At 40.0% G+C, this 27,892-nt stretch overlaps 1 protein-coding gene across 1 annotated transcript in view; it reads left to right on the forward strand.

Moving 5' to 3' along the window:
- Nucleotides 1-27,892, forward strand: part of LOC128735679 (uncharacterized) — a 66,118-nt gene that overhangs the window by 29,534 nt on the left and 8,692 nt on the right. Inside the window, exons 6-17 of the mRNA XM_053830163.1 lie at nucleotides 5,025-5,207; nucleotides 5,277-5,435; nucleotides 5,503-5,712; nucleotides 5,782-5,935; nucleotides 6,007-6,177; nucleotides 15,128-15,305; nucleotides 15,363-15,528; nucleotides 24,928-25,305; nucleotides 25,369-26,365; nucleotides 26,432-26,724; nucleotides 26,857-26,972; nucleotides 27,228-27,315. Of these exons, the coding sequence (XP_053686138.1) occupies nucleotides 5,025-5,207; nucleotides 5,277-5,435; nucleotides 5,503-5,712; nucleotides 5,782-5,935; nucleotides 6,007-6,177; nucleotides 15,128-15,305; nucleotides 15,363-15,528; nucleotides 24,928-25,305; nucleotides 25,369-26,365; nucleotides 26,432-26,724; nucleotides 26,857-26,972; nucleotides 27,228-27,315 (3,093 nt within the window). The remainder of the gene's footprint in view (nucleotides 1-5,024; nucleotides 5,208-5,276; nucleotides 5,436-5,502; nucleotides 5,713-5,781; nucleotides 5,936-6,006; nucleotides 6,178-15,127; nucleotides 15,306-15,362; nucleotides 15,529-24,927; nucleotides 25,306-25,368; nucleotides 26,366-26,431; nucleotides 26,725-26,856; nucleotides 26,973-27,227; nucleotides 27,316-27,892) is intronic.

The raw sequence follows: 27,892 nt of genomic DNA on the forward strand, positions 1-27,892 counted from the left end.
ATTGTTGCCAATAGGATAGAGTGGTCTACACTATCAAATACCGCTTTTATAGCTGTGTACACGGTATCTACTTGAACTCCTGTTTCCAAGAACCTAATGCAACGCGATGTGAACTGTACTAAATTCGTTGTTGGTTAGCTGAAACATACGCTGTGGCCTCTCACAACAATACGTTGCCTACTAATGTTTCGCAGAGCTTGGAACCCGCGCCGAGGAAAGGAAATTTCACGATAATTTACTACCTATATTTTGTTTGTCGCCTTTTTAAAAATGGAACGCATGATCGACTTTTTTCAACCAATCATGAAACAATTCGGAACTAAACGATCTTTCATTCAAGCAAACATGCATAAATTTTCAATCCTGTTTACATATACCGTCATCCGGGGCGAGATTGTGCCAAAAAAGCATATGTTTTTGTTCTTTAGCTCAGTATACACACAATTAAGGAACTAAGTTGATTTCAAACCTGTCAATATGTATTAAATTATTCAATTAACAACTACCGTAGAGATGGTTTAGTTACAATGAAACCTAATTTTACTGGAAGTGTATGAACTTTGGCACAATCTCACCCCTTTTAGGGGGTGACATTGTGCCAAAAACTTAAAGTTAAGCTAAAAACCTAAACAGTGAACGTTAGCATATTTATAAACAATACATATAAATATCAGTATAAAGCAGTTCATATGGGGCCGTCCATGAACTAAGTGGACTATCAGGGGCAGGGGGTCGACCAAAAAAACGCATCATACAAATAGTATGAACGAAAATAACCCGGGGAGGTCTGAAATAACGAAAACTGAGTTCGTAGTCAATGCACAGCCTTTATATGGCCAGTAGCGTTTCTAGGGTTCACAAGGGGAAGATATATGAAGGGGTGTGTCCTAAGAGGGCATACCTATTTGATCATTTAACAAAAGTAACCATTACTTCGTTCGAGAACCCGCGGCCGCAGAACATGTAGCCCATCCCACCCCCCTCCCCCGTCCTTAAAACTGCCAGTTTATACACGGTATAATATATTCGTCTTATATTTAAGTGTTTATTCAAATCATCACAAATTTACAGAGAAAAAGTAAAAATTAGTTTTAATTATTTAGCAGACCTATGCTCCAAAATGGATGATGCAATCTAATCTGTCAAAATATTGTGCTCAATAGTAAAGAATGTGAGCGTACTGGTGTATACTGACGTATTTTTGTTGTGTATGTGAAATCCACAAATTGGATCGATCATTATGGCTTGACACAATCTCACCCCCGTGAAGCTCGAAAAGTACAAAGTTTCGAAAAATATTATTTTCGTAATCAAAACTTATCCAACGCATAATAACCTTTCAATACATTGTAAATGATTAGTTTATATACCTTCAAAATAGCAAGTTGATGCGATTTCTTGTTGGGGTTGGTTTATGGGGGACATTTTTTACAAGCGTTATTTGCGAGTATTTTTGATCGTGAACTTTGAAACCCTGTTTAGGCTAAATAGTTTGCTAATATTATCTGTGGTCCATTCTAAGTTATGAATAAATATGTTATTTTCATCATCATTTTGAATTTAGGTCACCTGTTTCTATAGATATAATAAATTTTCACAAATAAACATTTTTGGTTTTTGGCCCAATCTCACCCCGGATGGCGGTACAAACTTATACTAATGTTGTGGATAGACCTTCGCATGACACGGTTAACAAACCCAAATTCTGGCACTTCTAGTGATAACGATGGTGGGGAAAAAGACAGTCTTCGCGTCAAAGTGTTGGGTTATTGCACGACAGTTACCGAAAAAAATGAGTGGGTATGATGAATTATTGACATTTTTACCTTCTACCCTTTACCTATGAAGCCTACGATGGGTACACCCATCACCTGTCTCAACAACGAACCTGAATGCTGTTCCGTGCACACAATTTAGGCCAGACACAAGCAACTGTAAATGGAGTACCGTTGCGCTGGCGAAGAACGAACGGAAGATAAACAAATTTATTATTTCCTTGTTTGAACATCTCTCAGTGAATCGATTTGAATCGTTTGTTTGAGAAACCCCACAAACGCCATTTTTACGAAAATTGACTTTTTAACAGTTTTCGTATCTTTGAGGATATCTACACCTTCCCTCAAAATTCCAGACAAAGTTAGTTCCATGAACCCCTTTTAATTGGGATTGCAAATATCCGTTTGTTTGAGAAACCCCAAATATCCATGTTTCCGATAATCACCTAGAGCGGTGCTGCGATAGGTACAAAATTATCATTCAATATTTACATGCAATGTTGTAAACAGTATTCGCAACACAATTCAATAGTATAAAAATGTCTTCGGAATCGAAAAATTACGACTTGGACACAGTCAAAAAGAAGAAACATAGTGTTCGGTGGACTACAGAATACAAGGCGAAAGTTATTAAGTTAAACCATAAAGTAAAAGAACGTCGTATAAAATCGACAAGAAAAGGATGTTATAGCTGAAAAAGTGAGAACTGATTGCAAATGTAGATAAGCTTGGATTAGTTGGTCGACGAGATAAACGTAAATAAACCATTCTTGTAATCTAGATACAGTAAAAACTGTAGCAATCTCGTTCCGGAAATCGACAGACTAAACTCTCCATACGTTTCTCACAAAAGCAGTAACCCACCATTTACTATACAATGTTAATAATAGCACAATATATAAATAAAAGGTTTAATTTTCTATTTATCTCTTTTGTTAACTCGTTGCTTTTTCTAATGCGATTAATCCGTCGAGCACACCCGAGCAACTGTAAAATCAATAGTTTATCCGTTCGAAGTATTAAAGGTGCTGTTCATGTATCTCCATTTAATTTTGGTATAACGTAAGTTGAGAACAAACCCTTATTCTCAGATTCTGCTCCATAATCATAGTACGGTTGTTATCCAAGATTTAAAATTTCTGGTTATAATATCTTTAATTTACTGCTAGCAAAGTATCAAGGTATTCTATTCGATGTGAATTCGTGTTACTCTTGTCCATTTATGCAATTCAAAAACCGCCGTTATTCCATTTACCTTTTATTTTTCAATAGGTAAATGCAAACTATGATAAAAATTTCGATTTGAAATTACAAAACTTTTTGTAAAACTTATATTATTCTACTTTAAAATTTTTAATAAATAATATTTAGCGCCCCTCCCCTCTTCTTCTTCTTAGCGGTACGTACTAAATTAACATCCCCAGTGTTGTATGGTAGCAAATAACATACTATGAACATGGATAGATCACAAGTTTGAATAAAAACAGCCTAAAACTACATAAGTGCACCGTTAATTTCTCGTTTGTTTGAGAAACCCCAAATATCCATCAACTTTAAAGCCTTGTAAATTTAGCTAGAATCATTATTTTGATAAAAAGATAAGTCTACATAATGTATTTTAGATACCGTCATAGAACCTCATACCAAAAAATATAAGGATTGGTTCAAAATTTTGAGAAATTCAGTTTTTTGTTGTTTTCCAACAATAGTGTCGAGTGGACTTGTGGGGTTTCTCAAACAAACGATTCATTTGATTGCTGACAGGATTTCTTGTTTGCGTATCCTTTGAAATGCAAACACAATTTAATGCTGGCCTTATTACCGGCTTTGGTAGAGGACGGTTTTTCCGGTCTTGTGCTACTGTGTTGTGTCGCAACTCGCAACTGCACCTAACTACATTCTACCAAACGGGCTGTGATTCACCAAATTGATTTATTAGATTGCCGAAAGAATTTAAACTGCAACGAACCAATTAGTGATTGTTCAAATAGCGAAAAAAAAGTTTAACGCCAATGTTGTGATTATCGCTGGGACTGGGAAATTTATGGGACAGTCTATAATTTAATTTTTTTCTGCAATTGGGTATAAAATATACTTCGTTGGTGGCTGTTAGTCGGTACATAAACAACTACAGCAACTTCGATTGCTGGTTGATTTTCAACCCGAACCAAAACGTAATGCTTTTCGGCGATTTCGTCATTCATTTCGTTGAAAATAGTTTCTGTTTCTGATAGTTTTTGAGAGAGATAGTTCAAGAAAGATAGCACGCTTTCATGACGAATTACGCTCTGTCTGCTATTTAATATAGCTATAAAAGAAAGACTCAATCTTTCTTAAATCGGTTCATTAAACTAAACCTAAATCTTTAATTTTTATACCCTTATGATGTCGCATTCCTACGTGTCCTTCGAGTAGTTAAATAGAGCTAAACTAAAAATCATGTTTGTTTTATATTTACGGTAGTGTAACATTGTGAAGGGGCCTTAAGGGCCCCCTCGATCCTAAAACCCCGCGCGGAAGGTACAAATCAAAAAAAGAAATAAAAAACCGTTTTTTTAATCGCACTACCGACCGGACGGGGCGGCGTGCCAAATTGGACTCTCCTTTATTTTCCTAAACTTTTTACACAAAGTTAATTCTTACTTGCTAAAAACTGTTTACCCTAAGGAAACTCCTCCTTCTCGAAGTAGTTCTGTCCTATTCTCCCTAGCGGCAGACCTCACGCTGTCCGTTGAGCTTCCCTCTCGCGCATACATTTTAGCCCTCGCGCGGGAACTTTGTTTTTTGTCAACTCGAACAGTTCCGCGCTTCGTTGTTTACCTTAGTCGGCAAAACTGCAACTTCGCGCAACCCCGCATTTGTTTTGGGAACTGTTCGTTGCGACAGGTTAAGAAACTTGCGCGTTCATTAACCTAGAATGGTGCCGAACGCGTTGTTTTTCATCGAAGTATTTTGCCCTACCGGCGCCGTCGCTCGATCGAGTCACTGACCGGCGCGGGTAATCGAATAAAATGTTGAAGTTAATAATATGATTTGATCCAGGATTTCGTCCTTCGGATCCAGGCAGGATTAGTATACGGGAGAGTAGCGGGCAGGGTCACTACAATTGTAACATTGTAGCTATGGAGGTCAACTTTAAGATACACTGAGCAAAGTTTCTATTCTTAGATCGTTGTATTAGAAGCAAATGGCATTTTATTTTATTTCTGTCGCTTATTCGAAGTAACTTGAGCGTTTTGTTTTCGATAGTCGATTTTACAGCAACTCCCAGACGACCATCGGAGGAAGTTCCTGTATCAGTTGATTAGCAGAGAGCAGCACTTTGTGACGGCAATCAACTTTGGTATCGAGCGATTTGTGAATCCTTTAAGAGAACGAAAAGACCTCATCTCACCGAACGATCATAAAACACTTTTTCAAAATATTGACGAGGTGCGAACGGTTTCAGAACTTAGTTGCAATATCTTTCTGTGTCTTTGACTAATCATTTATTTATTGAAGCTATCACGAATATCGGAGGACATCCTCGAGCAAATCATTCAAGATGAAACCGAACCACAAATCCACTTTGCTTCCCGCGTCTATCTGTCCAAATGTACGGCGTTATGTGCGGCCTACAAGAAGTACTGCAATGGCCTGAAAAAAGCAGATTGCGTCCTGGTAGATTACGAAAAACTGTAATCAATTTAGAAGTTATAATACGTTTTTCCCTCTCTTATATCCATAGGTCAACAAATCAAGAAATTCAAGCTGTGATTTTATGCGTTTTATTACGGAGCCACCGGTGCCACGGAAACGTCCAGACTTAACCACTTTCATACATCGACCGTTGCAACATTTTAGGGAAATTTTAAAGCTAGTCCAAATGATCGCATCCCATTGTCGAGTAGATAGTGAAGAGCATAACAATTTCAACAGTATCATCAACGAGTTACAGGTAGAATTACTTTACTTCCCATCTAAAAAAAATCAACGTCGATGTAATTTTATATTCTCTTTCACACAGGTTGCATATCGGGAAATCACGGTGGGTGGTGGACTGATGGAACCTATTGGAGAGGGTCGGCCGTTGCTGACGCTGCAGGATTTGGAAGCGAGAATGGTTTTCACCAAGTGTAAACCGTTCCAGCTGGCCGCCCATGGGAGGCAATGGATTTTCGGTAATTGCAATCCACTCGAATGTAAAGTGAATGAGTGATTAGTTAGTTACATGTTGTTTGGGTTCTTTCAGGCGGTGATTTATCCCGAGTGGAAGGCCGGTCGGTTAAACCGTACTGGACACTGCTGTTCAGTGACATTTTGTTGTTTGCCAAAGTCAGCAGGGATCGTGTGCTGTTCATCACGGAGGAGCCGATTGCGTTGTCGAACGTTACGGATTCGTGCTTCAATATTCGAAAGAAAAGTGAGTATTGCAACAAGTCCAATATTGAAAATTGAAAGAAAACATTCAACTACAAACAAAGTATATTACTTCAACATAACGTTTGCATTAAAAAAATGGACTTTTTTCGGATGGTGATAAAAAAAACTAAAACAGCTAATTGAGTGTGATAAATGTATTGCAACATCCCATGGATAACCTTCCATATTAGTTTACTTGCAAAAAAATTCTACGCTCTTGGAGCGGCCTTCCGGCAGTTAACCGGAACATTCGCCATGGCGGACGAAACCATGCGTGTGGGCATGTTTTTGAGTTTTATTTATCGTTTTATTTATCAATTCCTCCTCAGTTTTCGCGACAAAATTGTTGGAGTAGTTCTTACGCTTCAGATTTGTCCAGAAATTCTTGATGGGACGCAGCTGGGGGACGCTAGGCGGGCTCACCGACTTGGGTATCAGCCGCTCCATATCCTCCAACGATCGCTTCGATTAGTGGGCCGACGCCAGATCCGGCCAGAACACCACGTTTTTAACTTGTTATTTCTAGATGAACGATGCAGCTTCCGGCAGGTACTTCGTACTATAAAATTCCCCGTTCACGCCCAGCTAGCATTTTCATATGTATGAAAAAGATAAAAATTAGCATTACGTACAGATATACATGCTAATAAATCGTATTTGATGCGCAAAATTGGCTTATCCGTACTATTTTGGGGCAATATACGTGATTACGAATAATTTTGAGCGTTACGACTATATGAGTATTTATATACGATAATATTCGATTAAGCACGACTCGCTCCGTACTGTTATGCGATTTTGTGCTGAAAATCGTATGTATGTCAATTATTATCATTATATACGATATAAAATCAACTTGGTCCCACTTTATCAAGGCTTAGTTACGATTTCAAATTTATTAGGAGATATTTACGATAACTTCCGTACATTGATATACGAGTTGGTGCTAGGTGGGCGGCCAGTCTGGAGCGAAAGAAGAGCGACTTTGACATCCCCTTCTCGCTGATTGTCAGACACAGCAGCACCTTCTTGAGGAACTTGGGGATGTGTGAAATGATATCTTTTATGTGTGTATCGTTAATAATTATCAAACAAATTAACATTACTTATTTGGTCTGCATGAAAAATTGGCGAACTTTGGAGTTTACCCTCGCCATGAGGGTCAGTGCAGACTTGTTGGCAACCAATTTAGCTGCGTTTGTCCAAAATTTTCGAAATTTATCTATAGCTGTTGCTTGATGTTTGTGCTGGGACAGCTCTCTCATCACCAAAGCCCAATAACGCTCGAGGGGGCGTTAGGTGGATTCACCTCCTTCGGTGCAATATGGACTCCATTAGCATCATACCATTCCAAAACATCTTTGGCGTAGTGACAGGATGCTAAATCAGGCCAAAACAGCGAGGGTACATCATGGCTGTGTAGGAACGGTAACAATCGTTTCTGCAGGCATTCTTTACGGTATATTTCCTTGTTAACCGTTCCCGTAGTAATGTAACTTTTGCTTGCTCGACCACAGCTGTATATGGCCTGCCATACTAAATATTTTTTGGGGAACTTGGCTTTCTTCTTTGTCCTAAAATGCTCTGCAACGCCATTCCGTTTCAAGGCAGTGAAAAAAGATATATCAGGAAGCTGTTTAAAGTCTTCTAGGACATACGTTTCATCGTCCATTATAATACACGGAAACTTCGCTAAATATTCGCGATAAAGCTTACGAGCGCGTGTTTTGGTCGTCGTATTTTGCTTATCATTATGGTTTGGCACAGTCCTCAGCTTGAAAGACTTCATGCCTTGTCGTTGCTTAGAAGTGTGCACGAATGTTGGCGACATTTTTATTTTACGAGCAATGGTACGTACAGAAAGATCTGGTCTTCTCCGTAATATTTGTTTTACCTTAGCATCCTTGTGGTGCTTCCTCAGATCCGTTTTTGTTCCACTTCCCTTCTTCCTAGTTGTTGTCAAGCGAGTATCGAACGATTTTAAAACACTGTGAACAGTGCTTGGAGGAAATCCAAACTTTTTGAGTTTTCTTAACGAGAGATCCGGATTTTCATTGCGACCGCACACAATTGCTTTTCGCACCTGCTCATCTTTCGACGTTTACGCTGAGCGCTTGTAATATAAACAAGTGTTATATTTTCAGCAAGAACAGACATACGTCTATCACTCTGCAAAATATTTCACTCATTGTTAATGTATTTCCGAAGCTGTATGTGTTTAGGGGTGTCCAAATTTTGTCGCGAACAAGCCTTATGTCCATGTTCACCAGGTACTTTTTCACTGTATGACCGGTTGCACCGACCTCCCGACCGAGCACACGCAGCAATGTAGCCACTTTTTCCTCGGCCTTACTCTTCAGCATCCTTTAGAGCTTCTTGACGGTCAAAGTCGTCGGCCGTCCGGAACCGGGCTTTATTTTGATACTTTGATTATTGTCCAATAGTGCCAAGATGTTGTAAATGCCGGAACGGGCGTATCCGGCGTCCACAAAGTGCCGCACGATGTCCGTTTTCGACGCGGCAGGATACCGTTCTTTGAACGCGCACACTTCTGAACGGAGTAGCTTCACTGTTTTCGCCAGCACGGTTAGAGTTCGAGCTGTAGATTTCTTTTTGCAAGTAAACTTCTATAATAACCTTCCATGGCAAATTTATCACACTCAATTAGCTGTCTTAGTTTTTTTATCACCATCCGAAAAAAGTGATTTTTTTTAATGCAAACGCTATCTACAAGAATTTGGTTTATGGCAATTGGGTTGTTTCAAGAGTAAAAATTTTAAACTTATAAGCGTTCAACTATACAAGCGACGATATACAGTTTACAGTGTATATATGATCCGTGATATATTCTAGTTTTGATCCATCATACAACTTGGCCATTAAATGAAATACGGTTCCCGGAATTCGACCATTCAAAATTCCGCAGGAATATCTGGTATGTGTAGGGAAGTAGTTGTATTGCATTTCGCAATAAATATCAGTCATGTGGGAATGAACGCTCTTGAAATTTATAGAGTGGACTTCATTTGTATAAAGAGATGAAGTGGTTTGGCTACTTCGGAGTAGATTCCTGTGGGGCCAAGGATGAGCATTCAAGCTTTAATATAAAATCTAGCAATATGGATATCAAAGTTCTTGGAATAGGTTCAATGGGCTATCTTTTGACACTTCGGAATGTTTTGATTTGTCATTTAGGAACTGGTTCCTACAGGATCAGAGGTAGTAGTTTAGAATACAAGAAAAAGCTTAATAATTGGACCATTCGTTATACCGCAGAAACCAGTTCCGAAATGATCAGTTGCAACTAAACTGCTCGTAAATAAAGCAAAGCCTAGGTGCCAAATTCCGTTTTCGAATCTTGCTCTTCTGTTTTTATTCGACAGACTTTGCATAATTGATAATTGCAGGGCTAGGTGCTACGATCTTATTGACTATAACAGCAACTCCCAGCTGAGATTCTAACATACGACGACTGGCTTATCTGATCAGCGTCCTACCCCGGTGCCATCCGGAAGGCCTGCACAAAACTGCTCATGTCGGTTCGAAATGATAACAATGATTCACTAAATAAATTCACTAAATAAGAAAAGAAATGTCAATGTTACTGATTAATTCTACTACCTCATTAGATTCACTAAACCAATTTTAATATGGTCTAAAGTTCAGCACGGGTCATCCATAGACTTATTTCATATGTTGGGGTAGAATAAATGCTTAATGCGAAAAATGTAGATTCAGGCAAACTGAAATTTGCTGTGCTATATGAGAAAAGTGCCCACATTTTCAATTTCAAGACTATTGATAATCACATGGCTTATATCTTTTTTACACAAGCGGTTCCTAACCTTATATCGGACACTATTCCGTAATTCACAATTACCGGGAACTCTTGTCGTTTTATGGTCAAATACTTTAGTATATCAAAACTAGATAAACATTCGAGTCAAATGCCACTAGTATCGCTCAAATTGGATGTAAATTTACAAAGTTATAGTAATATCGAATTATGGGACTCTTATGCGGGTACTTTCAATATGGGACCACATGACTTTGTAGAAATAAACAGGTCAATTTTAAATATGTTTTTAAAAAGTACACTAAAACTAAAGACTAATTATTCACTTAACTCAAAAACGGTGAAAATCGATATTTATTTATTTATTTATTTATTAGGGATATTTCATCTGACATAAAATATTGTCTACATGAATAAAATCTTATACTAAATTAAATCTGCGTAATCTCTGCGCAAACAAGCGCGACGGTTCACCAAAGTCAAACAATTCCTCCGCATTCGAAAAGGTCCTTACACATTCAGTAATTGGTTCGTTGTATCCAAACACAGTACGATGAAATTGGGTCTGCAGTAAACCCGTCAAGCGCAGGGATCGTTGCGAAGCGCGAAAATTGATCATTGATAGTAAGTTAGGGGCGTCAATTTCACCATTAATAACTTTTGCTACAAATAATGCCTGTTGTACCTTGCGTCTATGTTCTAGTGTGTCTAGGTCGAGTAAACGGCATCTGTCTGCGTATGGGGGCAAGTCGTCAGGATTTCGCCAAGGGAGGTGTCGCAGTGCTAGTTGGACAAACCTCCGTTGCACACGTTCAATGCGCAGGTTCCAAGTTAGCTGCTTTGGAAACCAAACTAGGCTGCAATTTTCTAATAGCGGACGAACAAGGGCGCAATACAACGATTTAAGACAGTGGGCATCCTTAAAGTTCCGACCAATCTTAAAGATGAATCCGAGCTGCCGTGATGCCTTGGAGATAATTGATTCACGATGCACATTAAACGTCATTTTTGTGTCCAGCAGGACTCCAAGGTCGTTAACTCGGTCCACTCTGCGTAACTCAATACCATCAACGGTGCAACCAAAAAGGATCGGGTTTTTAATGCGGTGAAAGCTCTTAACTTCACATTTGGCAACGCTTATAATCAGCCAATTTTGTTTGCACCAGCTCGTAAACGAATCGAGTAAACCCTGCAGTCGACGGCAGTCATCTATATTTCCTATCGAGGCAAATAGTTTCAGGTCATCGGCGTACACTAACCTACAGCCAGTACCCAAAAGCAGCGCAATATCGTTGAAGAACAACAAGAAAAGCAATGGTCCCAAATTACTGCCCTGAGGAACTCCAGACTTATTAGTAAACACAGATGAAACAGCGGATCCAAGTTTTATACGAAGCACTCTGCCACTGAGGTATGAGTTCAACCATTTCACCATTTGTTGAGAAGCACCGAGTCGAGATAGTTTCCGCAAGAGTATTGTATGGTCAATTCTATCGAAAGCAGCTTTCAAGTCTGTATAGATGACATCAACTTGTTTCTTGTCTTCCATTTCCGAAATACACATCGATGTGAACTCTAGCAGGTTAGTGCATACAGACCTACCGGGCATAAAACCATGCTGAGCCGTTGAAATGTAATTCCTAGTGCAGGACAGCATCACGCTACTCACTATTATTTCAAACAGTTTTGATGATGCAGAAAGACTGGTGATTCCACGGTAATTCCTCACATTGTGACGATCACCCGATTTGAATACCGGGAACATGAACGACTGTTTCCAAATGGCGGGAAATTTGCCTTGTTCAAAAGATTTATTAAAAATAGAACATAACGGATTGGCCAGCACTGCAATGCAACGACTCAAAACTACGGCTGGGATACCATCAGGCCCCGCAGAAAAGGAGCGCTTTAGTTTTTTGGCGGCAGTTATCACCATGTCAGTAGTAATGGTAAACAAACCCAAGTCCACCAAATCGGCCGGAACAGGTGCAGCAGCAATTCCAGCAATACTATCGGGAGCAGTTTCATCAGCGAAAACTGAGGCGAAGAATTTCGCAAACATTTCGCAGGAGTCAGAGATTGAGTTCGACTCAACGTCGTCGTAATACACGTTGGAAGGGATAGACGAACATTTCCGTTTAGAGTTGACAAAGTTCCAGAATTTTTTCGGCTGCTTCCGAAAATCGGACTGCACACGCAGTACATACAATTTGTATAATGAAGCATTCAGACGGCGGTATTTATCACTGGCAAGCTTAAAATTGCGTCGAGTCAAAGCAGTTCTCCAACGGCGAAGGGCACGCTGGGCGCTGTTGCGTAAACGTTTCAGTTGTCGAAGGCGAGGAGTGCACCTTGCGGGGGTGGCTGGTCGTCTTACAAACGGCAAATGCAAACTCAACCACTGAGATATGGTATTGCAAAACTGTGAAGCCATTTCATCAACATCTTCACCAACAAATAGAGAACTCCAATCAGTGCACGTTAAGTATTCATTCAGGGCAGCGAAATCGATTTTCCTATAGTTCAATTTGCTCACATCATCACCAAAAGCATCTCCAATGGCAGTATTGTTGTGCACTGGCAGTGACAAAACAAGAGCAGGGTGGTGCGGATCGATCGGTACCAGCGGAGTGATACAACTATCAACCGTAAGCATGCAATCCGAAGAACAAAACACTAGGTCTAGAATACGGCCGAGATAGTTTCGCTGCGTATTTACTTGAGAAAGGTTCAAAAAATTCATTCCGTCTACCAGTGCGGCACTAGCACATGTCAATTGGGATGTACGGATATTTCGAATCGCATCGTCGGCTGGTTCCCACTCAATGCGTGGCTGGTTAAAATCGCCACAAACTATTAAATTATCGTGCTCCACACAAGCATCACACAGCTCACAGACGGACGAGATGTGCATGTTGACGACATCGGCTACTCTTGCTCTCTCAGGCGGAATGTACACACAACAAAGCAATAGTTTTTTCCCCCGAACAGTAGCACTTGCACATACCTGTTCCAGACTGTTACCGTTCATTGTCCGTACGATTGAGCTGGGGAACCGCTGCGCAACGGCAATCAAAACACCACCGAAAGCAGATTTATAGCTGTTGCTCGGGTTGCGGTCGCAGCGAAAGACGTTGTATGATGTGCCAAATAGTTGAAGTGAATGTATACGGTCGTCAAGTCCGGTCTCGGTTAAAAATATAACGTCGTAGTTGCTCTCCGTAGTCGACAGGAAAAACTCGTCAATTTTTGTTCTTAGGCCACGGACGTTTTGTACATAAAAAGAACATTCATCAGGTACCGATTGCTCGGAATTAATATTGATAGCAGAATACTTGCCTATACTAGCAAGCTGGAAGACCCCTTCTCCGTTCTCATACACAGGACCGGGACGGCTGATGAGCGCTGGCTGCAGTGGCGCGACTGTGATGAGTGGGTTAGGGGCTTCCAAATTGCCAATTTCGGTGCGTCCCGGGTCAGATCCAGTCAATACAAATCCAGTACCAAAACGATTAGACACGGTGTTGATTGTAGCATTCTCATTAATTAGTTTTTTGGCTGATCAACGAATTCTCGAAACAGCAGTCCTGTTGGCCACGAAGCGGGATCCAGTGCAATATTTTTCAGATCCGGATCCAGTCCAATTTTGTAAGAAACATATGAAAAACCAGAGGTATCCATTCCTTTCTTCACGAGACGAATAGCAATAGCAGGCTCAGTTGTATTAAGGCAACGAGAGACAATTTTTTGTATATCGTTGTCGGTTAGTTGTGGATTCAGCCCCGACAAATATAACCAGAACCGTCTCTGTACTGCGACGGTAGCAACGGATGGCACTGAAAGATCGCTTAGATCGATATTGTTTTCACCACGATCTGATTGAGCAGCAAACGGAACCCGCTCGGTTCGGCGACGCTTCACACTCTTACTTGGCCACACAGGAGTGGTCTGCAAGGTAGAAGGTGTTTCATGATCAGCGTACATCGGCTTGTTAGGCAAGTTGTCGATTTTTTTGCTTAGGCTATCAATGACATCACACAACTTTTGAACCTGCGCCGGTAGCTCAGTGAGAGGTTGCGATTGTGTTGGCACGTTCAGTTGCAAATCTGCCACGTAAGCCGAGATAGAGCGACCATTGAGCATATGGGACCCATATGCGAGTATGGGCAGTATAATACAATTGTTAGTAAAACAAGCAATATGCTCTCTTTCATAAAGCGGTTTAGCTATAATTTTCGAGAACCATTCACGATAAATGCCCTTTAAGTTCGCTACGTTCGGTCAATTCTTGAGTATTGTAGCGTGGTATGGTCTCCGTTTTTCAATGCACACATAAACAGAATAGAATCAATACAAAAACTATTCTTATTGTAAGCACTCCGTAATCTAAATTGAACGACTTTCCCTCTTCTGGCTTATGAGGACCGCTGCAAGTTTTTAAATATCGAAACATTAAAGGCACGTCGTGAATTTGCAATGGTTTCATTTATTAATGACATAGTTTCACAACGTATTGACTCCGCCGTACTCTTATCAAAACTAAATTTTTAAGCGCCTTCTAAAAACTTACGCGTTCGAATATTATTTACCACTGATCGCTATCGAACCAATTATGCTAAATTCGGGCCCATAAATCAAATGATGGTGTTACACAATCAGCATCGTAATTTTATTGACTTCTCAATGAATAAAACGAAATTGAAACAATACTTTAAGGTAACACACAGTTTCAATTTACGATAATAGAAAGCTTTCAAAAAACTGTTTATAAATGTTACATTAGGGTAAGATTAGGTTTACAGTGTAATACGGTCTACACACGATGGACTGCAAATAAATAAATATAGTAAAAGTGTTAAACATAGTTAACAGCGCAGAGTTACATCGCTTTCACAATATAATGCAGCCAGATTACAGTAAAACCAATGACGTATGGGTAATTTAATGGTACTAAATTATAATAAAAACAATTGCGTGCATGAACGATTGTATCTATGTCAATAATAATTGAATCAACCTTTTGTTAAAACATATTATGCAAGAGGATTGATTTCTATCTGAAAAATTCTTAGTTCTAACGATTTTTGATAAATTGAACCAGTATTTTAATACGATTAGTAATTTACATTTTTCCCATTTTTACATTTTTCCACAGATACCGAATTCCGAATAACGATTGATCCAAATGGTCGACAAATCGAAAGCCCCACGGTTCACTGCGCCCCGGATTTAACCAGAACGCCGAAGAAAAATTCCAAAAAACGTTGTATAATATTAAGAGCCCCGTCCACGGAATTGAAAGCCGTATGGCAGAATCTTCTCACTAGGCAAATGTAAGTGTTTGATTTATACGCTTTCGTCACCATTTCTGAGTGATTCTTATTTTGCAGATTTTTGGTCAATGCCACACTTGGATCGACACCCTTGAGTAGTCCGCTGGATTCGCCGGATATTCTGCAAATGTTTGTCCCAATCGGTGACATTGGAATGACGACCGCATCGATGACATCCGCCAAAGTTCCTTCGCTGGATAGTATTCATCTCAAGAATCAGCAGGTGTGTTCTAGCGTAGGTTTAGCTTCTACTCATAGTAGTGTTTCCTCCCTGTTAAACTCAAATCCAATCAATTCGGTATCGAGCGCTTCACTAGGCTTTAATACAAAGAAATACACTGGTCTCGCGGCAGCTCGTAGTATTACATTAGAAAATCGAAGCTACCGATCTGCTATTCGAGGCTCAATATCCGAGCTGCCGGAGTTGACGATGAACAATTGTACAAATAGTATTCCCAACTGTAGCAATCCTACTAGTTATGCAGGATTAAATGACCTCAATAGTAATTATTTACCGAAAACTCTTGATTTATCGGAAACCTCCAGCAAAGAGAATTGTTCAGAACTGTCGAGTAAACACACTGTCTCTACCAGAGATCGAATTATGCATAGTTTTTCGCGTGGTTCAAAGGATAATATGCGCTCCATTGTGGAGTTTAGTTTGAGCTCCGTTGGACGATCTTTTATCGATAGTGCAGAAGATTCAGAAGACAATCAGTCTATAAGCGGTGATTACGTGAATACGCCGGACACTCCTCCTCCGAATGTGTCACCATCGTCCTCCCATAGGAATTCGGAAACCTTTTCTAACGACTTTAAAGCGTCTTCGTCGCCCAGCGCTGCCGTGTCTCCTATGGAGGATGATTGCAGCAAGTATTTGCTAGCCAGTGGCTACGGTGGGTCCTGGGATCTGTTAGAGCTGGACCTAGACTTTCATCAGGTTAACTATGATCCTTCCTTCGGTAAGGATGTAACCGAAACGGAATTCCTGGGCGACGACGATGATCCCTTCGGGATGCTACCGACGCAACCGACGGCACCGAATTTGCTGGATCTATAGTTATACCTGCAGATCTGTTTCAGCAGCAACGAGATCTGGGCCGGATATAATCCGATCGAGGAAGAGCAATCCCTACAAACTGTTGGCAATCAGTAGATGAAATACAAAAAAAAGTAATACTATGCTTTATTTCATAAATTTGTAATCCGTCTTTGGTTTGTTGTTACAATTCATATTCAAATGTTCATCCTCATCGAATCATACTCAACCGGTTGAGCTGAAACGGATCATATTCCTAGCAATTATAAAAAGTAAAAATATGCATATGGGTCATTCCATGGGAAATTTACAGTCAAAATTTTTTTTCTCTTCGGAATATTTTTTTTACGTTCTTTGTTCAAAACAAATCGACACGTATTTTTGTATTTCGATGTTACTGTTGGAATTCGCAAGATATGATTTTTTAAAGTATTGTAATCCGAGAAAATCACTATTTTTTAAATACTGATTGTAAACATAGTTTGTAATATCAAAAAATGACTTTCTACCAGATGTGTTCACTATTCCACAAGCTTTCAAAATTGGTATACCATACCTCCTCTCGATTGTTTTTCAATAGTTAAATAGTGCATTTTTATAAACAATTGCAATTTTTTCAAAGTTGGAACTTTTTTTTCTCGATTTTTTTTACTTTAAAATATGTGTTAATCTTTCTCGAAGAAGCATGCAAAATTTGGAAATGGAGAAATGAAAACTCTAGAAGCTATGAATTTTTATATCGAAGCGCGCACGTTAATGCAAACGAGCGGACGAACGCGTGTGCTTCAACGACACGTTACACTTAATAGCATCAAAGGCGGCCGCGTCATGAAGCTGCCCGTGGGTTAGAACGTCTATTGAGCATCACCGCTCGCTTCACATTAACACACGCGCGGAGACATAAAAACTCATAACTTCCAGAGTTTTCATTTCTCCATTTCCAAATTTTGCATGCTTCTTCGAGAAAGATTAACAAATATTTTAAAGTAAAAAAAATCGAGAAAAAAAAGTTCCAACTTTGAAAAAATTGCAATTGTTTATAAAAATGCACTATTTAACTATTGAAAAACAATCGAGAGGAGGTATGGTATACCAATTTTGAAAGCTTGTGGAATAGTGAACACATCTGGTAGAAAGTCATTTTTTGATATTACAAACTATGTTTACAATCAGTATTTAAAAAATAGTGATTTTCTCGGATTACAATACTTTAAAAAATCATATCTTGCGAATTCCAACAGTAACATCGAAATACAAAAATACGTGTCAATTTTTTTTGAACAAAGAACGTAAAAAAAATATTCCGAAGAGAAAAAAAATTTTGACTGTAAATTTCCCATGGAATGACCCATATATAACTCATTATATTCCGGTATATATTGGTAATTTAATCGCCTTAGTGATTAAAGTAGCCCGAAACATGTAGATACCATACCTTATTTTGGTTCAACCTGGAATTGTGCGAATCACAGAGAGTGTACCTCGACAGTCTCATACTGTTTTGTTTCATCTTGTCAAAATCACAGCGTACTCCTGGGTCTGTAAACGTGGACTGCGGACTGAGTGAAAGATTATTTTTCTATACTACATATATAGAAAATAACCCTCACTCGGTTTGGTTACATTTGGGACTCAATTGTTGGTTTGGATTTGTAGTTTTTAGTTGGTGTAAATGCGGTTTAAAATTATACCTAAACCACTGATATCTTACTACATTCACCTGTACAATCTCCTGAACTATAAAATGACGAAGACTTATGACAATCACGGAATCAAAGTTTTTACATGAGTGTTGAAGAAATGAATTACTGTAAACAAAGCTATGCAACATCAATCAATGACGACGCTAGCTAAAGTAGTCAAAAATGCACCGTACTGCAGGTACTGTATAACGTGTACTCCAATGCAGTTACTGATGCCAGATTTGACGACATATCCTCAAAGAAAACCGTAACAGAGAAGATTTTTAATAGTCAACACGTCCTGCCCAACGAATCCGCCTAGGTTTAGCCTCTTACTGAATACTAAGTTCTCCATAGAGACGCGCAAGTCTGCATATACCATTTTCATGAACGCCGCCAAAGACGGTTCATGACACCTGCCGTTGAGTGCCTGTAGGTTCTCTTCGAGCAGTGTCCACTCGTCGGTGAATCAAGGTACATGTATTTATATATTACTCAAAGCTCATCCCCGTCGATTACCTTAGTACTTACTTACTTACTTATATGTCCATGTCCGTCGGTACGGCAGAACAAAGGGATGCAATCAGAGATCTCCACTGCCGACGGTTAGCTGCCATGGCTTTTACCTGTCACCAGGACAGGCTCTCGTCTACAGCCCTGATGTCATTGGCTAAGCTTCGTCGCCGTGAGCCTCTGGGTCTGCCTCTTTTACGCTGTCCTTGTGGGTTCCAGTAGAATAGCTTGTCTGATGCTTCTTTACGCCTACGTGCGCCCTAGATATTTTCGTGGTTGAGTCGACCAAACACTTTTTCAAAGTAAACGAGCACCAGCAGGAGAGAGTCCTGGAATTCGTTGATCTGCTCCAATGTAATGCTGTTTACACATGGTCTACACATGATCGGCCAGCACGGAATCCAGCTTGCTGCCGCCGGAGCGTTGCATCGATTTTGTCCTGGATCCGGTTGAGGATTATCTTACAGAATACTTTAAGAGTAATACAGAGCAACGTTATGCCACACCAGTTACCGCATTCAGTAAGATTACGTATTTCAGGGACTTTGACCAATATGCTCTGCAGCTAGTCTACCGGAAAAGATGCGGTTTCCAATATATTACTGAAAAGTTGATGCATCATCTAGGTTGCCAAAGTTCTATCCATGATCTATCCCTGGAGCTCTAATGATTATCATACTCTTGATGGCTGCTTCAATTTCATTAAGTGGTCCACTGCTGCGTCATATGCTGCTGGTTTTGTTGGTCTCTAACATTTGAAACTCAGAAGAGTTACTTAAAATGTTCAGTCCATCGCTTAAGCTGACTGGGTCAGTCAGTAGCTGACCAGCTCTGTCCTTTATCGGCATCTTAGTATTCATCTTAGTACTACTAACCCAGCCAGCATTTTCATATGTATAACGTATGCATTTAAAAAACTGAGTTTTTTCGGTTGGTGATAAAAAAAACTAATTGAGTTTGATAAATTTCCCATGGAAGGCAATTATATTAGCTTATTTACAAAAAAATTCTACGCCCTTGCGAGCGGCCTTCCGGCAGTAACCAGAACATTCGCCATGGCGGACGAAAACATGTGTGTAGCCATGTTTTTGAGTTGTTTCTGCGCTTTATTTTTCAATTCCTCCTCAGTTTTCACGACAAAATTGTTGGAGTGGATCTTATGCTTCAGGGTTGCCCAGAAATGCTTGATAAGATGCAGCTGGGGGACGCTGGGCAGGTTCGCTGACTACGATATTCAGCCGCTCCATCTCCTCCAATGATCGCTTCGAGTAGTGGGTTGATGCCAGATCCGGCCAGACCACCGAGTCTTCGCCCTTATGGTATTTCTTGATGAACTACGCAACCTCCAGCAGGCACTTCGTACTATAAATTTCCCCGTTCACGGCCAGTTCGGAGCGAAAGAAGAGCGGCTTTAACAGTCCCTTCTCGCTGATTGATGTGTCAAATGAACTTCACCTCGGTGCTCACTTCCTTCGTGCGGGAAGTAAAATACGAAGTGCACTGCCAGTCGTTGTCATCCAGGGTGAGATAGATCTCGTTGTTCATCACTACCGCCACGTCGTGATTCGCCGGGAAAATCGTCTTGACCATCTTATTCAGCCGTTGCCGCTGCGTCATTACCTGCAGCTCCGAGACCAGTGGATGGGACTACCGCTTCCTGACATGTATGTTCTTGTTCGTCAGGTAGTTTTTTACTGTTTGGCCGGTTGCACCGATTTCCCGACCAAGCGCACGGAGAGGGGTCTCTGTAGCCGCAAGGTTACCGAGTCTGCTTTGACAAGCGAATGGTCGTGGGTTCGAATCTTAGTAGAATCAGGCCATTCGGTGCCATTCAGGCCATCTTGCCTTTATGCTGAATTCTATATTATCCCGATAAGGCCTATTGACAGTGCAAAAAGGACTCTTATAGAGCTATCAAATTTTTTTTGCTGACTTATGGGTTACTATGATTGATGCTGCATGGGTAGTTTCGTCAGTGCGTGTGAAGGTTAACCCAAGGTTAGTCAAGAGAGGTTTTCTGATGTGAATGTGATGTGATGAATTTGTTTTTCACCCCTGCTTGGTTACCATTGACGATCACCGAAATATTCAAAGCGAGAGCTGTTGAATGTTTAAACAACGTCGACGGTTGCTAACCAATCGTTCCGCGCACTTCTGTTCTACAAACTGTGAAACTAGATCACCTATTTTAACTCACCTTGGGTTAACCCCTGAAAAATTTGCAATTTTTGTCCATGTTTTTTTAATGCAAACGGTATTCAGGTTACAAATGAGAATAACGTACCGGTTTGAATCTAATAAAATTGTATTCAACGCGCAAAACCCGCTTATCCGTACCATTTTGGAGGTGATATACGCACTGAGGAAAAATTTTAAGCGATACACTTATATAGGTATTTCTATACGATAAGATCCGATTAAGCGGGACCAGTTTCATACAGCTATACAACTTTGTGCTGAAAATCGTATGTATGTCAGCTACTATCATTATAAACGATAGAATAGGAACTTGTGCGCGTTTTATTAGACTTACGATTCCGGATTTGACATTTATGATAATTTTCGTTCATTAATATACGATTTGGTGCTGGCTAGGTAAGGCGGTGTGAAATATCGTGCAACAATCGGTTACCACCTTTGGCGATAGGCTCCCTTGTCCTGCCCACAAACTCGTTTAACAGTCTTCTCCAGTTCGGCAAATCGTTGACGGGTAGCTGTCTTGGCCGATCTGGTTCACGCTCGCTCAATGCCGGCTTTCGCCTCTCTCCGCACGTCGATCTTCCTCCATGTTTCATCCGTGATCTACTCCCTCCGCCCGCTGAACTTTTCTTAGCCAATTTTAATATATCTTGACCATGGGGGTTTCTGGCCTCAACCTGAATATGCGTTGGCTATGGCTTTATTTTGCCGGTTCAATCTTAATATCTATAGGCCAAGTGCTTTTCCCGGTTCAATCGTAATATACGTTAGCTATGACCCTCTCGCTGGCTCAATTTTAATACTATTCGGCCCAAGAACAACGCTGCTACCAAATTATTAAACAAGCCCTGTCTAAAAAAAACTACTAGTTCGAAAAACTTTGGAAAATAAATGCCAGCCGAATCATATCCGCACTTTCATTCGGAATTCCACCCGAATGGGCAACATATTGCGCTACAAAATATAATGTTTCTTACCTCATATTTTACCTTTAAATTCACCACGAAGTTTCGATTTGGCAAAAGATCGCCAATGTGATACCTTCTAGTTCACCATCTCACATCGCCTGGCACTTTCTTTCTGTGCCCGTTACACGCTATCGGTAACTATCTTCTAAATAATGTATAAACAACACGCATTACATATTGTTCGCAAATCCTTTAGTATGGTATTAAGTACCAGGAGGCCTCAAACCCTTGTTGCCAACTTTTATTTTTTGACCTATAGTTAATCATAGTACAATGTTCTGTATCATTTAACCCTCCTACTGGCAAGGCGTGTCACTCAAAACACTTTTCGTTGACATTTTAAAGCTATCTTATCGAATAAATTTTCAAAAACCGATAAAGTTGGTAAACTTCAACTGGAAAACTTGGTAAACTATTTCATCTAGCAACTGCAAATGGACATTTGATTTACTAGAATCACGCCTTTTTGACAGATGTATGTCATGCACACTTAAAAAATTTAACACACGAATGAATAAGATTAACATGGGAATGACTTTCACAAAAAGTGGAACAGCCCAAAATGGGTAATTTGGTAATTTCTCTATTTCTCGAGGTGGGTTATTCTCGATCCAATGCCAGTCATTGTCGTTTAACGTCAAGTCGGTCTCGTCATCCAGTATGACGTCGCGTTTCGGAGAGATGTTTTTCACCAGCACCTAGAGCCGCTCCTTGTGGGTGATTGCCTGCTGCTCTAACACGGCCGGTCCTCGACTGACGCTTCCGCATAAAATCGTCCATTTTGGCGAGGTTGCTGCGACTTCGCGGCCCAAGGCCCGAAACGATGGGATCACCTTGTTGTTAGTTTTTCTCTTAAACTTCTGCACTGCACTTTACGACAGTGCAGCACCGTCGGGTGGCTGGAACTAAGCTTCCGTTCGTCGGTCTCACCTTAAAGGCCCAAACACAATGCATGCGGATTTTACTACGTTGCGGCAATTTGACAGTTTTTACATGAGTTTTTTGTCAAATTTCCGCAACGTAGTAAAATCCGTATGCATTGTGTCTGGGCCTTTACTCCAGAAGGAAGACGATGCTGTAAATGCCGACTATAATCGGTGGACACGAAGCACCTCACGATGTCCTACTTCTTCACTCCGAGTTGAAGCTGGCAGTACGAACAAAGCATTGAGCGTGGTTGCTTGATAGTTTTCGTCATGGCAAACCAATTGAAAACGCTGTCAATTTTTTTCAATGTTTTATTTAAAAGGTGTTGTGAAATTTAAGTATCCGGAATTTGAATTACATTTTGCAGGAGCGATTCAAACTTTGAACAGACAGGAATAATTAGGAAAGTTTCTTCTCTTTCAAAAATAAATTGTCTTGATTCTGAAGTTTTGCAAATTTTAGTTCTTAAACTCACTTAATTAAGTTCCCTTGATTATATAAAATCACTTAATTAAGTTAAGTTGCATGCTAAAGGTGAATTCCCATTAAAATAATACGAGTCTGAGACAAAATTGTTTGAAGTTTAAACGAAAACTATAAAAGCGTCTATTAAATATTCGATTAGGTTTAATTCGTATATTGTGTATATAAGTATGATTGGTTTTTAATACTAAGCAACCATTCATTATTAAAACTTTTCGCAATTTTCAAAAAAAAATCTATATCAACTGTAGTGTTTTTCTAAGTATTTCAAGTGTTTCATCTGGGACAAGTCATCCAAATCCGGGACTGTCCTGCAAAATTCGGTACTTCAGTATAGTTAGAAATGCATATTTAGATTTGGAAGAATGAATCATAAAAAAAAGTCAACTTTTACTTTATGTACAGAATGTAAAATAATTTACTGAAATTCAAGCAAAACTAACATTTAGTTCCGTGTGTATGTAGAATGAAATATGTTAGATGAAATACCTGAGGAATGAAAACTGCAATTTTATCATTTTTTTTAAATTTTCTTTTTGTCAATGACCTTAGACAAGCTCTAGGAAAATAATCTATACAATAATCATCAGCTTATAACAAGTTCAAGCGCAAGGCGCAACTAAAGGCTAAAGTACACATAACATGGTGACTTTAAAATCCGGTATGAAAAAACATCTCTAATCATACATCTTTACGCTCATTGCTCATTCGTGGTCACGCATTTCATACGAAAAAATTAACAATAATATGTTAGAGTACTTATTTGAAGAAAAGTCTGATTTAGAATCTTTTAAAACGAGATTTATCAACGAATTTAGCGGTATCAAGGACATACAAACTGAGAAAGTAAAATAAATCAAACATTTTCGTTTTTTGTTATTTTTCATACGATATTCAGTAATTAAAAAAACAAAACATTGATCAAATCATGTTACGAGTGCTGCAAAAATGAAATACAAGCAAGCAAACAGCGCTAAAAATCATTGGATAACTGTTTCTAGGAAATAGAATAATCGATCCCTTTTTACAATACATTTATTAAAATACGTGAAAAACGTAAATTAGTGTGTACAGTAGGAAAGAACTTAACCGTCTATTGAACGTGGAATTTAACTAGCGATCTTGTATTACATGTGTAGCACGCAAAAATGACTAAATTTTTATAGCTTAAACAATTGAATGAAAACACTATTTCGATTTATCTAGTTAGAAGAGAAAACTAATGCTATATGCAAATGAAATTGATAAAAAATAATCGAAAATTACATTCCGTACCAAAGCAAACTAGGATACGATGTAAACAATATTGAAGACAATGAAGTCAGTAAAACCTGAGTGTGCAATCTCTTCCGTTCAAATTAGCCAGTAAGAAACAGCCAAACAGTAATGCATTCATTGACACTGAAAAAAACACACATTTTTGAGCTACCGATCGTTTAGATTATAAGTGCTGAAGCATGAAAATAAATTTATTTTACCTAAAAATTAAACGCTTGTTGGTTTTATTGCTTTGGCGCGAAAAAGACGGACAGTGCTATCTCAGACAGCTTAGGTTTGCCGCTGGCCCAAAACCCTCCAGGGTACTTTGTTCTCGGACTCTCGAATGTATAGGGTTAGGTTTTCAGCAGAAAAGTAGGAAGCTATTGCTCGTAAGACCGACAAGCGTTAATTTTTTGGCATTCCCATCGACCATCCTGGTCGCAGTAGAGGAAGACTTAGACCTAGCGCTCCTTAGATTCTCCGCCTCTTTCACTATCTCTCAGTTTTTCTCTCTATCTCTCCATCTATGTCTCTTTCACGCTCCCGTGCAGTCAAAATCGAGTAAGGTCCCGAGGCAGGTCGAGGAGTTGATCGATGAGAAGTGTAGGAACATGAACAAAACCGGTGTCCCCAAGGGAAGTGCGTTGCACTTGGCACAGTGGATGAAGGGCCAGCTGGACAAACAAGTTGTCGAGTCGGATCCTATCGACTCTGATCCGGAACAGACGATCGAGGAATGGTCCTTCGAACAAGTAGCTAATCGCTCCAAGGAGCTGAAGTTGGTCGACACAGACGGCAATCTATGCAAGACGCTTAACGGGGCGGGATCCAATACCAAGCTAACGGACGCACATCTCGAAGATAGCTCGACTTATGATGGAGACGATGACAATAGAAGTGTGTCGAAGAGCACCACATCCGATAGTCAGGTAAGAGATAAGTTGTAGTGTAACATAAATTATTCTTCAATTAATTCTACTTCAACCGTCCAGATAACGGTGCGCTCCAGTCCGCTCAGTAACAAGGTGGACACTATTTCCGTCTGCCGTCAGTGTCACAAAAACTGCAAAAGCCGCATGAACTCACCAAGTAGCAACTCTTTGACGGTTCAACACAGTCAAACTTCTTCGATCCGATGTTGTGTGTCATCTTCTACGACGGGTAGCAGCTTGAACAAAAGTCCCAACTCCAACTCGAGCATTTCTTCCACTAGTACCCTAACAATGCCTGGCAAGTCACCTACGAAGCCAGAGGATACTATTGCTGTTAGCAAAATCGTCCCGGAACACAGCACGCCATCGAGCAGAAGTTCGCACAAACAACAACCGTCGCCATCGTCAAGCCTCGGCAATTATAAGACCAAGTGCCAAACACCCTGTCACTGCAAGTGTACCCCAAAAGACTTTGAGAAAACCACTCTCAGCCCAGACGAATTGCTTCACGAGCGGGTTAAAATTCTGAAGAATGTAAACGAAATCAACGCCAGCCCTACAATTTCTAACTTGTCTTCAGGATCACCGAAGGTAAATGGATGTCCGACCATGAAAACGCCCCAAATTGACAGCAACAAGTGTGACAGCATAATAAATAACGAAAACGTTGAGGATTGGTCGTTAATGTTGATTGGTCTAGCGCAGATCAATCCGGCAGCTTCGTTGGTTCACATGGATCCTTTCGAAGCTGTGCCTACGATATCGGTTGTGCCACCAACACCGGATGCATTGAACAGTAACAGCAATAAGCACAATATGTCACTAAATTGGAACGACACCAATCGGTTGCAGTTGAGAAAAATAAACGAAAGTAATGGACTGGAGAACGATGAATACTCTCCGGATAATTCGCCGGAAGATGAGATTCCTGATCATCCTTATCGGGCGTTGAATACCGGTATGAAGCGATACGGAACGATGTCCAGCTTGGAACGTGTGCCGTCGGATGAAACCGATGACAAAACGTACAATTCATCTGAGGAAGATTCGGAAAATGGTAGGTGACTGATTTAATCTATTTCAATACATAATAGTAATATTATTTTTCTTCTATTCCGTATAGATATTAAAATTGTGACTAAGGAAGTATACGACAATAACGCACAAAGTTTCCTAAATTGGACAGCCCGTGCCGGTAGTTTTATTGAGGAATCTCGAGCATTTCTAGATCGCTATTTGGGACGGAGCAACACTGTAGAGGAGCAAAGCAAAAGCAATACGAACATAAACGCTGAAGAGGAAACCGTCGAGGGAGAAACGTCAGTCACTTCCGGTGAGGAAGTGTGGGGAACTCCGACGAGTGGTGGCGAAAATGATGATCTGCAAATATTCGGCAGTATCGAACAGACGCACTCGGTAATTATAATCATCATCCTGCTCATTCTGTTGCATCTTGTTGAGATCAACTTTCGTTGTTGATTCGTTGAGTGTTGTATCCTTTTCTTCATTTGTTAACCGATCAATCGTTCCCATTCATCGTCTTCCAAGTCGCCGACCAAGTCCACATCATCCTACACCGGAGACGACGACACCGAGCTCATGATGGACGAACTGCTGATGGCCCCGCCGATGACTGCCAGCGCCGTGCGAGGACTATTGCCCAGGTATCTGTAGCTCGTTCGCTTGTTAGTTTTGCGTAGGTAGTTGCTAGAGGACTTCGTTCTGTTGACTGCCCCTAGAAATAGACTAGTCAATACAGTCTACATTTAGGCGCTAGAACTAGTCTCAATCATATAGTAAAACGTAGAGCAATAGATAGCGCATATTAGCATATAGTTAAAATATATATTGGTTTTCTATTTCCTGCGTTGGTTTTCCATGTTGCTGTTTTGATTTGTATTACCCACCAATAATGATAGACGAAAACTAGAGCCATTATTTGAAGAGGAGAGCGAGAGTTGTGAATCAGACGACGATAGTAAACCTCTTAGTGGGCGTGATAAACAGGTAGGATGTGATAAATACAGTCTGTAATGCTGAGTTTCTTTTGTTTTCCGTTCCTGAAACGTAGTATAAAATTTAAATGGTTTTCATTCTAATACCCCCTTAGAACTGGTCGAGTTACAATCGATTTTAACATGTAGCATTTTATTAGTGTATCATAATATCCGTTACGTTCGGTCGTTTTCAGCCAGAATCTGTTCAGTCTGCGTATGGTGTTGCCTGTTTGAGAATCGTAAAACGCTTGGCTTGGCCGCGCTTGCCATTTTTTTCGCAGAGGCGTCATCATCATCAAACAGAGTCATCCAACACCACACCCCATCATTCTTGATTTAACTTTGTCACGCATCAGTTATTTGTTAGATACCTATAACCAGATATATTCGTTAACGAGAATTTTTGAGTGTACTCCAGCGTAACGTTTAGGAACCCTGCCAATTTCTTTCCAACTAGTTGAAAAAGCGTGTGTGAGAAGGTTAACGTTATTTGCAGTTTGAAATTTTAACATCGTCGTTAATGTTTGTTGATTTAAAATTTATAGTAAATTATTTAGAACTTATTTAGATTTTATCACAGTTTTTCG

Source organism: Sabethes cyaneus, chromosome 2, assembly GCF_943734655.1.
Source record: "Sabethes cyaneus chromosome 2, idSabCyanKW18_F2, whole genome shotgun sequence".
Taxonomy (NCBI): domain Eukaryota; kingdom Metazoa; phylum Arthropoda; class Insecta; order Diptera; family Culicidae; genus Sabethes; species Sabethes cyaneus.